The 13,613-nt window shown below is 42.8% G+C and overlaps 1 gene segment (V, D, J or C); it reads right to left on the reverse strand.

Annotated features, from left to right (window-relative positions):
• Window positions 1-3,497: 3,497 nt before the first annotated feature.
• LOC137308010 (T cell receptor delta constant-like) lies at window positions 3,498-13,613 on the reverse strand. The segment is given in 5 exon segments: window positions 3,498-4,444; window positions 10,435-10,545; window positions 10,748-10,819; window positions 11,485-11,805; window positions 13,374-13,613. Coding segments are annotated over 4 exon segments (627 nt in total).

Below are 13,613 nucleotides of genomic sequence, written 5' to 3' on the forward strand. Positions count from 1 at the left end.
GGGTTGTTCTACTTGTAGCAGTGAATGTTAAGGGGAGATTTAATAGAGGTGTTCAAAATTATGAAGGGGTTTGATGGAGTAAATAAGGAGAAAAAGAATCCACTGGCAGGACGACCGGTAACCAGGCGCTGCAGATTTAAGGTAATTTGCAAAAAAATCCATGAGCAGGTGACGAGCAATTTTTTTTCATGCAGCGATGTATGATGATTTGGAATACATTGACTGAGAGGGTGGTGGAAGCAGATTAAATATGAACTTTCAAATCAGAATTTCATATACACTTGAAAAGGAGAAATTTGCAGGGCTATGGGGTTAGAGCAGGTGAGTGGGACTAATTGGATAGCTCTTTCAAAGGCCGGCACAGACTCGATGGGCTGAAGGGCCTCCTTCTGTGCTTCATGATTGTAACAAATGAGACGTTTATATTTTCTGCTGAGCTCGTCAATCTACGTCATGACTGCCAATCAACGAACTGACAGATGGAGCACTGTTGCACTAAGCTATTTGCAGCAGCTCAGCTCACTGCACACTCTGTTTTGGATTAACTCTTCAAGTGCTGGACCACCATATCCGCTTCCAATTCAGATTCTCGTCTGGATAAATGCACAAACTAAAGCATAAAATTGGAATATTTGAATTGTCGGTACAAAATATTGCATTTTTTGTTCTTTCTTTCTGTCTAACTTTCTTTCTTTCTTCATTTGCTTCTTTCTATCTTTCTTTCTCACCTTCCTTCTTTCTTTCATTCTGTCTTTTTTTTCTTTCTGTATTTCTTTCTTTCTTTTCTAACGATTCTATTTCCTCTTATTTTTCTTCATTTTTATTTTAAGTACATCGTTGAAATCTTATTGATTTCCGGATGTTTTGTGTCCAGAAGAAAAAACAAGTGACCGTGACATTTTTCTGCTTCAATATTAAAGTAAACACTTACATATTTTAAAAGAAAGATTGAAACAGGAGCTTTCTTTACTAGAAGCTTTCAGAAGATAAATTGGGGCCAAATATTACCAACGACCGACCAGTCAATAACTGAGAGGTTTTAATTTAATATCACCACAAAAAAAATCGGGAGAAACTTCTCTGCCCACAGAGTGGTGAGAATGTGGAACTCGCTACCACAAGGAATAGTTGAGGCAAATAGAATAGATGCCTTTAAGGGGAAGCTAGATAAGTACATGAGGGAGAATGGATTGGATGATATGACAAAATTAAAGAACATGGGATTGGTGGTAATATACTGGCATGGATTGAAAATTGGTTAACAGACAGGCAGCAGACAGTAGGAATAAATGGGTCTTTTTCGGGGTGACAAGCAGTGACTAGTGGGGTGCCGCAGTGATCAGTGCTTGGGACGAGGCTATTCACAAAAAAATTCAATGATTTGGATGAGGGCACCAAATGTAATATTTCCAAGTTTGCTGATGACACAAAACTAGCTGATATCGTGAGTTGTGAGGAGGATGCAAAGGGGCTTCAAGGTGATTTAGACAAGTTGAGTGAGTGGACAAATACATGGCAGACGCAGTAAAATCTGGATAAATGTGAAGTTATCCACTTCGGAAGGAAAATAGAAAGGTGACAGATTGGGAAATGTTGGTGTACAAAGGGACTGGGTGTCCTTGTACACCAGTCACTGAAAGCAAACATGCAGGTGCAGCAAGCGGTTAGGAAGGGAAATGGTATGTTGGCGTTCATTGCAAGAGGATTTGAGTATAGGAGCAAGGATGTCTTACTGCAGTTATACAGGGCCTTGGTGAGACCACACCTGGAGTATTATGTGTAGTTTTGGTCTCCTTACCTAAGAAAGAATATACTTGCCATCGAGAGAGTGAAGCGAAAGATCACCAGACTGATTCCTGGGATGACAGGACTGTCATATGAGGAGACATTGGGTCGACTCGGCCTGTATTCACTTGAGTTTAGAAGAATGAGAGGAGATCTCATCGAAACATATAAAATTCTGACAGGACTAGACAGACTAGATGCAGGGAGGATGTTCCCGATAGCTGGGGAGTCCAGAACCAGGGGTCACAGTCTCAAGATACGGGGTAGGACATTTAGAACCGAGATGATGAGAAATTTCTTCACTCAGAGGGTGGTGAACCTGTGGAATCCTCTACCACAGAAGGCTGTGGAGGCCATTTAACTGAATATCTTTAAGATGGAACAAGATAGATTTCTCGACACAAAGGGCATCAAGGGTATGAGAAGAGAGCGGGAATATGGTATTGACAGAGTGGATTAGCCATGATCATGTTGAATGGCGGAGCAGACTCCAAGGGCCGAATGGCCTACTCCCGCTCCTATTTTCTATGTTTTTATGTTTCTATAGTGCGAGATTAAATAAGGTGGTAGGAGGCTCGTGTGGAGCATAAACATCGACACAGACCAGTTGGGCCGAATGGCCTGTATCTGTGCTGTAAATTCTATGTACCGAACCAACGAAGGTATTAGGGGAGGATAGTCAGAATACTCTGGCAGAAACAGTGATGGAAATAATGATGCAAAATTCATAATGGCATTCAAAGGAAAACCGGGAAATAATTACATCTAAAAAAGTGGCCTGGGCAAGTACAGGATAAAGGGAATAGGTGGATAACTCTTTTAAAATTCATAGATGTATTTAAAGGGAAGCTAGAAAAGTACATGAGGCGGAAAGGAATAGAAAGGTTTGTCGTTAAGGTAAGATTACTCAGGGAGGTTGGAGGCTCGTTTGGAGCATAAACACCGGCATAGACCAGTTGGACCGAAGACTTGTTTCTTGCTGTAAATTCTATGTAGAAAAAAACAAGAGAGCCGACCGAATGACCATATTATGTGCTGCAAAACGCGACGATTTTTATGAGAAATGACGAGATTGTAACTGGCTTATAGACTTTACCTTCTGGCTTTGACACGATGGGCCGAATGTGCTGTATGATTTTATGATTTCTGGTAAGCAACAAGTGCATTCACAGGAGTGCAACCTGGCCATGTGATTTTTGATTGATTTTCGTTGCAGTCTAAATAACAGAAAAAAATTATGCTTTAAAAAGCAATCTGCCTCAATCCGTGTTGCTCAGAAAGTCCCTTGTTAATGTTGCTATTATTTTTGTCCCTGCTCATTGCAACATTCGCCCTCCCCTCACCGCCTAACTGCCACCTCGCTGCTTTAGATTCGAGCCCCAGGCGATTAAACCGTAGTTTGCCCATGTGTTCAAACTGACAGATTCCGAGACCGTGTTCGCTGAAACCGCACCTTCAACCCATTTCCTGCTGCCCTTGGTTGCCTTGTCAACGGAGCTCTGGCTCCCCCAGTCAAGAGACAACTCGTGAACCGTTATTTCTTAACAGTTGCGGTCGGTACAAGGAGCTTAAAGTCAATTAACCCTTCTGCTACCGCTTAATTTAAAATAAACCGATGGAAAAAATAAACATGCTGACTATCGAGCGCCGGAGGCTTTTGTGTCCCCTCAAGATTCAAAGAGAAAGGCAACTCATTCGATATGTTGAACAAAACTAAAACCTTTATTCACATTGCGTTACAAGTGGGAAAATAGATTTGAAACCGCGCATCATTAAAGTTACCAAATGTATTGCTAATTAAATGATGTACAACCAAAAAATCAGGGAGAAAACGATTACAGTAGAGCAAAACAGTATCCACTCGCTGCCAATCGCGAACAGAGGGTAACTTCTCTCCACTTTTACCGCGGTCCTAATGCGAAGCGACCAGAGAAAATCTCTACCCCAAAATTGTAAAAAAACAGTGGCATTAAAACCCGAACGAGAGAATAGCTGCTGGATATTTTAAAACCAGCCTCCTGGTGACAATTCGGACACTACTCTTGAGTTAAACGGTTTGCTTCCAATGCAGACAGATGTCTGTCAAAGAAGTGCATCTGGCGCTCTTAAATTACATGAAAGAAAACCAAACTGCATTTAAAATAACTATCAGAGAAAAGCAAACATTTGCAGGTGTTTGGGGAAAGAGCAGGGTGAGTGGGACTAATTGGAAAGCTCTTTTAAAGAGCCGGCACAGGCACGATGGGCCCAATGTCCTCAGTCTGTGCTGTAAAATTCCATGATTCTAAGAAAGGCATGTAAAATTTTGTATTTCTTTGAAGCTGAAGTGCTACTTTGAAACTGTTCTTTTGACTAATTCAAGCATAAAAACATAAATATGAGCTCTACATATTTAAATCTATGATTTTCATGCACGTAATTTGTTTACCTAATATATGCAATGAGCATTCGACAAAACTATGACAATAAAATGAATATGTCGCAGAAATTGGACAAAAGTTTACTAAAGGATAAAGTTTAACAGTGGCAACAGCAGAGAATTAACCATTTAAATCCAGCCGTATTGAATTAAAGTAAGGTGAGTCAGCTGAACTCCTTGTCTGGGGCTCTGAATTCCCAGTTGTGTTCACGCTGGAATCCATGTGATTGGAGATAATTCCTGTTTGAACAAATGCACCAGAAGAAATGAGTGGAGTACAAGAAGTGACATCGAACAGTTTACGCGAAAAGCGCAATTTTAGAAGATGAAAGTCTTTCAGTCTCTCACTCTCCACCTTCGAAAATTGTGTTGTGCATATTCTCAAACACTTAACGCATCCATATAGTTTGCCTCTGTTCTACTATCTGTATTACATAGAATTACATACAATGCACAGGACAGAAACAGGCCATTCGGCCCAACTGGTCCATGCTGGTGCCTCTGCTACATACGAGCCTTCTCCCACCCGTCTTTATCTCAGCCTATCAACATATCCTTATATTCCTTTCTCCCTTATATTCCTTTATCTAGCTTCCCTTTAAATGTATCTAAACTATTTGCCTCAACTATTACTTGTGGTAGCGAGCTCCACGTTCTCTCGACTCTCTGGGTAAAGTTGTTTCTATTGAATTCACTATTGGATTTGTTGGTGACTATCTTTTATTTATGGCCCCTAAATTTGGTCTCCCTCACGAGTGGAAACATCTTCTCTACGTCTGCCCTACCAACCACTTTCATAATCCTAAAGACCTCGATCTGGCCAGCCCTCAGCCCTCTGTTTTCTAGAGAAAAGAGACCCAGCCTTTCCTGATAGATATAGTTACCATTGTAAGTTGCGATGTCAACATTTCCTGTTCAATCTTTCTCATTCAACTGTAACAATGCAGTTTTTAATAAGAATCTCGGGCTATGGGCGTCGCTGGCAAGGCCGGCATTTATTACCCATCCTCAGTTGCCCTTGAGAAGGTGATGATGGGCCTTCTTATTGAACCGCTGCAGCCCTCGCGGTGAAGGGACTCCCATAATGCTGTTAGGTAGCGAGGCTCATGAATTTGAGTTAGCAACGATGAAGGTATCGAGTTGCAATCACTGTCAATTCATTTGTTGTCATAGCCTGTAAATATAGATGGCACCGGCAACCGTACCAGGGCCTTTTGGGCCAGGACCAAACATAGGAACATTAGGAACAGAAGTAGGCCATTTAGCCCCTCCAGTCTGCGCCGCCATTCAATAACGTCATGTGCCTCAAAGCCATTTTCCCACATCAGCTCCATGTACATTGATACCCTTATCCAACAAAAATTTATCTGTCTCAGTCTTGAAAGCTCAATTGTTCCCCAGCATCCAAAACCTTTTGTGGGAGAGAACTACAGATTTCTACTACACTTTATGTGAAATGCTTCCTGATTTCCCAACTAAATTGCCCAGCTCTAACCCACGACCTCTCGCACCTAGAAGGAAAAGTGCAGCAGGCACATGGGAACAACACCACCTGCACGTTCCCCTCCAAGTCACACACCATCCCGACTTGGAAATATATCGCCGATCCTTCATCCTCGCTGGGTCAAAATCCTGGAACTCCCTACCTAACAGCACTATGGGTGAGACTTCACCACGCTGACTGCAGCGGTTCAAGAAGGCGGCTCACCACCACCTTCTCAAGGGCGATTAGGGATGGGCAATAAATGCTGGCCTTGCCAGACACGCCCACACCCCATGATCAAAAGGTTGTTTTTGTGACTGGAAGCCTGTGGCCAGTGGGGTACCACAGGGATCGGTGCTGGGTCCCTTGCTGTTTGTGGTCTACATTAATGACTTGGATATGAATGTAAAAGGTATGATCAGTAAGTTCGCTGATGATACAAAGATTGGTAGGGTGGTAAATAGCGAGGAGGATAGCCTCAGTCTGCAGGGCGATATAGATGGGTTGGTCAGATGGGCGGAACAGTGGCAAATGGAATTTAACCCGGAAAAGTGCGAGGTGATGCACTTTGGAGGGACTAACAAGGCAAGGGAATACACAATGAATGGGAGGACCCTAGGCAAGACAGAGGGTCAGAGGGATCTTGGTGTGCAAGTTCACAGATCCCTGAAGGCGGCGGAACAGGTAGATAAGGTGGTAAAGAACGCATATGGGATACTTGCCTTTATTAGCCGAGGCATAGAATATAAGAGCAAGGAGGTTATGATAGAGCTGTATAAAACACTGGTTAGGCCACAGCTGGAGTACTGTGTGCAGTTCTGGTCGCCACACTACAGGAAGGATGTGATCGCTTTGGAGAGGGTGCAGAGGAGATTCACCAGGATGTTACCAGGGCTGGAGCGCTTCAGCTATGAAGAGAGACTGGGAAGATTGGGTTTGTTTTCCTTGGAGCAGAGGAGGCTGAGGGGGGACATGATTGAGGTGTACAAAATTATGAGGGGCACAGATAGGATGGATACTAAGGAGCTTTTTCCCTTCGTTGAGGGTTCTATAACAAGGGGACATAGATTCAAGGTAAAAGGCGGGAGGTTTAGAGGGGATTTGAGAAAGAACTTTTTCACCCAGAGGGTGGTTGGAGTCTGGAACTCACTGTCTGAAAGGGTTGTGGAGGCAGGAACCCTCACAACATTCAAGAAGCATTTGGATGAGCACTTGAAATGCCATAGCATACAAGGCTACGGACCAAATGCTGGAATATGGGATTAGAGTAGGCAGGGCTGATGGCCGGCGCGGACACGATGGGCCGAAGGGCCTCTATCCGTGCTGTATAACTCTATGACTCTATGACTCTATGACTCTAAATAAACAAATTGTAAGTTTATGTCGCCTAGTTATTGAATCCCCCACCAGAGGAAATATTTTATCTGTATTCAACCAATCGAATGCTTTTAATAGTTTAAACAACTCGATCAGATCACCACTCAATCTTCTATTCGCAAGGGAGTATAAGCATGTTCATTCAATCTGTCCTCAGAAATGAGTAAAAATTAGAAATTAACGAGTGAAGGTAATTAAACATTTTTTTTCAGCTTAGCAAAATGTGGCTGGTGGGATGTGAGTAAATTCAATGTTTGTGCCTCTCTTGTTATTCAGAGGCATATGTAATTTCAACAGAGGCGAGAAGGAGATATCAAATTTGCTGACGCTATAATTTTGGGGGTGCGTACATGGCGGAAAAAATGGGGCAGATTGCAGGAGGACATGCGCCGTTTAGAAGAACGGGGAAACATATGGCAAAGGGAGCTCATCGTGGACCTGTGTGAGCTCGAACATGCTTGGGGAAAAATAATCCAGAATGGAAATATAACTCGAATTGTAATGAAACAGAGAAACCGAGTGGTCCAGGGGCTTGAGATAGAGAGATATTTTAAAGTCGTGTCAAGGACAGAAATTACGCTGTCACAACAGCAACTGCATTTATACAGCGCCTGCAACGTCCCATTGCACTTCGCAGCAGCGTTTTCGAACAAAATTTGACACATAAGACGGGAGAAGGTCAGGTGACTGTAAGCTTGGTCAAAGAGGAAGGTTTTGAGGACTATCTTCAAGGACGAGAGATATGGGGAGGCGGAGAGGTTTATGGAGGAAATTCCAGAGCTCACGGTCCAGGCAGCTGAAGGCACAGCCGCCAATTGTAAGACGAAGGGGGTGGGGGATATACAGGAGGCGGGAATTGGAGGAATCCAGAGTGCTCGGAGGCTTGTAGGGCTGGAGGAGGTTAAGGTGATAAGGAGGTGCGAGGTCATGGAGGGATTTGAGCTCCAGGTTATTTTAAACAAGAGGGCTCATCATACTAAGTGGCTGATGACGCACTTGTGCAAAGCGTTTTTTGGGTCTCAACTGGAGCAATGTATGGATCTAGAATCATAGAAAATTATAGACAATTTACGGCACAGAAGGAGGCCATTCGGCCCATCGTGTCCGCGCCGGCTGAGAAACGAGCCACACAGCCTAATCTCACTTTCCCGCATTTGGTCCATAGCCCTGCAGGTTACGACTCTTCAGGTGCACATCTGTTGAATGAGTTGAGGGTTTCTGCCTCTATTACCCTCCCTCAGGCAGTGAGTTCCAGACCAACACCACCCTCTGGGTGGAAAAATCTTTCCTAATTTCCACCCTAATCCTGCTACCAATCAGTTAAATCTATGCCCCCTGATTATTGACCCCTTCGTTAAGTGAAATAGGTCCTTCCTATCCACTCTATCTAGGCCCCTCATAATTTAACTCCAGCCTATCCTCAAAATAACCCCAGCCAATCCAATCTGCCATCATAACTAAAATTCTCCAGTCCTGGCAACATCCTCGTAAATCTTCTCTGCAACCTCTCTAGTGCAATTACATCCTTCGTGTAATGTGGTGACCAGAAATGTGCGCAGTACTCAAGCTGTGGCCTAACTAGTGTTTTATACAGTTCCAGAATAACATCCCTGCTTTTATATTCTACGCCTCGGCTGATAAAGGAAAGCATTCCGTATGCCTTCTTAACCACCTTATGTGTATGCCCTGCTACCTTCAGGGATCTGTCGACATGCACTCCAAGGTCCCTCACCTCCTCTACACCTCGCAGTTTCCTCCCATTTATTGTGTATTCCTTTGCCTTCATTTGCCACTTTTCTGCCCACCTGACCAGTCCATTGAAATCTACATGAAACCTACAGCTTCCCTTCTCACTATCAAGCACACGACCTATCTTTGTGTCATCCGCAAATGTCTAAATCATGCCCCCTACCTTTAAGTCCGAATCGTTAACGTATACCACAAAAAGCAAGGGCTCAGTACGGAGCCTCGCGGCACCCCACTGGAAACAGCCTTCCAGTCGCAAAAACACCCGTCGACCATTATACTTTGCTTCCTGCCATTGAGTCAATTTTGGATCCAATTTGCCACATTCCCTTGGATCTGATGGGCCTTTACTTTTTTGACCAATCTGCCATGTGGGGCCTTGTCAAAAGCCTTGCTAAAATCTATGTAGTCTACATCAATTGCGCTACCTTATCGGCCCTCCTTGTCACCTCCTCGACAAATTCAATCAAGTTAGTCAGACACGACCTCCCTTTAACAAATCCGTGGTGACTGTCCTTGATTAGTCTGTGCCTTTCCAAGTGACAGTTTATCCTGTCCCTCAGAATTGATTCCAATAATGTGCCCACCACGGAGGTTAGGCTGACTGGCCTGTAATTACTCGGTCTATCCTTTGTTCCCTTTTTAAACAATGGTACATTAGCAGTCCTCCAATCCTCCGGCACTACGCGTGTATCCAGTGAAGTTTGGAAAATGATTGTTAAAGCCTCCGCTATTTCCTTCCTGGCTTCTTTTAACAGCCTGGGATACATTTCATCCAGCCCTGGTGATTTATCCAATTTCAAAGAAATTAATCCCCTTAATAGCTCCTCTCTCACTAAGTTTATCCTGTCCAATATTTCACACTCCTCCCCCTCAACTTCAATCCCTGCATCATCCCTCTCCTTTGTGAAGACAGATGCAATGTATTCATTATGGACCATACCCACATCTTCCGCTTCCACACATAGTTTACCTTTTTGGTCTCGAAAAGGCCCTACTCTTTCCTTAGTTATCCTCTTTCTCTTAATTTTAATTATAAAACATCTTTGGCTTTACTTTGATTTTACCTGCTAATATTGTTTCATGCCCTCTCTTTGCTTTCCTCATTTCCTGTGGGAATCTTGTTTTAAGAATGGATATTCAAGCATTGAAGAGGTGCAACAGATAATAAATAGTTTGATAAAGGCATGTGCGGATTTATCGATGACGGACTTGGGAAAACTAAGGCTTTATTCAATGGGGCACAGAAATACATTAGAAATCTTCCAAATCTGGACAAGTTTCAGAAGATAAAGGGGTTAAAATTCAACTTCTATGCCTCGCAAAATAGGCAGTAGAGACATCGGTTGATCATTGTACAACAATGCAAAGGAAAATCAGACAGGGTGTATAAGCGGAGGACAATACCCAACCGGCCACTTTGCGCCACCGCCGAAGTTGCATTTTACACCCAAATAGTACGAGGCTATTTTCAGTGTCTGGTGCAAGTGTGGCGTTGCGGATCAGCCTCCGGTTATAGGAATGGGAATCGAGATATTTACTTTATTGATTGCCAAGTTTATTGCTTACAATATTGTTAATAACACATTGTATTCTGCATGTGCTTTGGGGTGATCAGTCTTACCTTAAAATAAGCACAATCTGGCCGTCAGCAGGACATTGAAAGCAATGCACTTCAATAAGAGAACTCTCAATCCCATCACAGTCAAAGACAGAAAATTCATCCTCGGTAGATCTGTAAGAATTATCAAATTAAAGCGTTCAGTTAGTTAAACAAACGCACTGTATTCACGAAGATAAATATATCTGCACCAGAAAATTGGAATCTATTGCTCTGTCTATCTCGTTGGTTATTATACAACTATCTATCTCTCTTTTTGTTCTGTCTGTCTTTCTTTAACATATTTACCTAAACATATTTAACGTAAGGTGCTGACCTGTTTGGGCGTCCTTTGTTCCTGCTCTCATATTATTTGAACGTTTTCGACAATCAGGCTTTCTGCCGCGGCCTGCAGACAAACATTTAAATGATTTCTTGAGTAAGTTACATTGTTGTTGCTAGTGTTGTTATTATTATCACTGTCATTATTATCGTTACTCGCAGTAGTAATGGAGGAAGTAGTAATAAAGCTGTAGTATTGATTTTTTAGCCTTTTTATTAATCACAGTCGGACTTCGACAATTGTGCCAGCCCTGACTCATTGGCAGCAATCTGGCTTCTGAATCAGAAGATTGTGGGTTAAAATCCCATTCCAGAAACTTGAGACAATTATCCAGGCCGAAACTGCCAGTGCCAGCATTGTGAGAGCGCTGCACTGTAGGAGGTGTCGTCTATAGGATGAGATGTTCAACCGAGGCCCCATTTATCCTCCCTGGTGGGTGTGAAAGACCCCATGGTATTTCGAAGAAGAGCAGGGGTGTTCTCCTCAGTGCCCTGGTCAATATTTATCCCTCAACCAACGTCACTAGAACAGATGAACTGGTCATTATCACATTGCTTTGTTTGTGGGATCTCGCTGTGCGCATAATGGCTGTTGTATTACCGTACATTACAGCAGTGACTACACTTCAAACATTACTTCATTGTCTGTAAAGCGCGTAGGGAATTCCCGAGACCGCAAAAAGGCGCTTTATAAATTCAAGTTCTTTATTCATGAAACATTTTATTACTCACCGGCTTCAGAATCCTGGCTGTCGCTTTTTGCATAGTAAGATTGAGCCCTGTGTTTTGCCTCACATGTGACATTTACTGAATGTTTGGATGAATTGAAAGAGAGGAACCCTGAGCTCCTGTAATACCCGTTGTTTAATAAGTGACTGGATCTCGTGACATTGATCTTTGGGACAGTGGTCGTATCCATGAAGAGCCCAATCTCTTTGGGGGAGAATTCCGATACCAAACATACCGCCGCCGTGTCGGTACTCTCCCTGTCCCCTCTTTGTATCAGGGGCGGGTAAAAGACCGACACGGTTGGCTCTTTCGGAGTTTTGTCCTCTGAAAATTAAAGAATTCAACAATGTGAGCACAGAGCGATACATCCACAAATGACTGATAATGAAATTCGATAATAACATAATAGTCCACACATGTTTAAAGAAAAGCAGCCACTCGAGCCTGTTCCACTCTTCGAATAGATCATAGCTGATCTGTATCTTAACTCCATTTACCCGCCTTGGTTACGTAACCCTTAATATTCTTTGCCTAAAAAAAATCTATCAATCTGTGTTTTGAAATTTTCAGTTGATCCCCAGGCTCAACAGCTTTCTGTGGAGAGAGTTCCAGATTTCCACTGCCATGTGTGTGAAGACGTGGTTCCTGACATCAACCCTAAACGGCCTGGCTCAAATTTTAAGGTTATGCCCTTTTGTTCTGGACTCCCTCACCAGAGGAATTAGTTTATCTCTATCTGGCCTATCAGATTTTTTAATCATCCTAAACCCATCAACCATTCTCCATTAAAACGAATCCCATTTTCCAATAACTCTGTGTTCAGAAATTTCTCTCATCTCCCTCCCCTTAGTGACTATTCGAAATTGATGACTCCTTGTCTTCTTAAATGGATGTGAGTTGCTCAAAACCATATATAACGTGGCAGACGTTATTTCTTCATCCACTGACTCTATTTCCCTAGCGTAAAAATATGATTTCCCGGTTTTTTTTCAGCAAATGTAGATTACTAGTTTAATTCCATGGACCACCATAATTCTCGGGATCAACCGATTTGGCTTTTGCGGATTCGTTGTGCTTGTGTAAGGTTGGCTTTTGCGAGAAAAATCCACTCCATAATATCTAAACGTACATAGATCGCAAAATATCGGCACACAATGATCTGTGAATCCAGATTATTGTATCTTTTTTGCAATGAATGTGTATGAGACATGGGCTATTTGAACTTACTCAACTCTATACTCCAACATAAGAACATCTGTATATCCACCGCCATCACGGTGTTAAATTTCAAAACAAGGAACGACCTGTGCACAGCTGAAAGTTTCTGCATACCCTGCACCAAATGAATGGGAACCCAACACAACGTCTCAAATATGATTGTTGTATGCAATGATTTAAGGTCCCCTATATTAATCCTGGAGTAATGATCAACAAGCAATATCTGGAATGATTCGGCAGACACTGAAGCCACCGCTGGTTTACTTTCGCTCGCCGATATGCGGATAGAGTAAATCTCTCGATTGGATCCAATTTATTACCTTCATGGAAGTAATGTATACTCGCGCATAATCTCTGGAAAATTGCGTCTGATAGCGAAGGGGAAACTATCAGATTATCTGGTCATTATCACTTTGCTATTTGGAAACCTTGCTGTGGGCAAATTGCCTGCCGCATTTCCTGCATTACAACAATGAGCACACTTTTAAAATACTTCATTGGCTATAAAGCATCTTCAGACGTCCTGAGGTCGCGAAAGGCGCTATATCAATGTAAATCGGCCTTTCTTTCTAAAAATCGCGACCGAGCTCGTCCACCAAAGGTTAGCAGATACCTTATGCCATGAATATTTTATTGTTACAAAAGGACGTGCAATTTGCTTAAATGTTACTTACTTGTCTGTACAATCACTTCAGTTCCGTCTCCAAATGTTAGTTTAGCAGCATAACCTAATTCACACAGTGATAGGTGCCTAACTGTAAAACCCTCTCTGCGCCACCAGGTCTGATTCCTGCGCATTGCTCCAGAAAGAGGACAGGTTGTTGGAAAAGTGAACTGGGCACCGCAGACCCCCGTTAATGGGGCAAATTATCTTAACCGCGATTTAATAATAGATACCTGGTCTCGCCAACAAT

The sequence above is a fragment of the Heptranchias perlo genome, unplaced genomic scaffold, assembly GCF_035084215.1.
Source record: "Heptranchias perlo isolate sHepPer1 unplaced genomic scaffold, sHepPer1.hap1 HAP1_SCAFFOLD_118, whole genome shotgun sequence".
Classification (NCBI taxonomy): Eukaryota; Metazoa; Chordata; class Chondrichthyes; order Hexanchiformes; family Hexanchidae; genus Heptranchias; species Heptranchias perlo.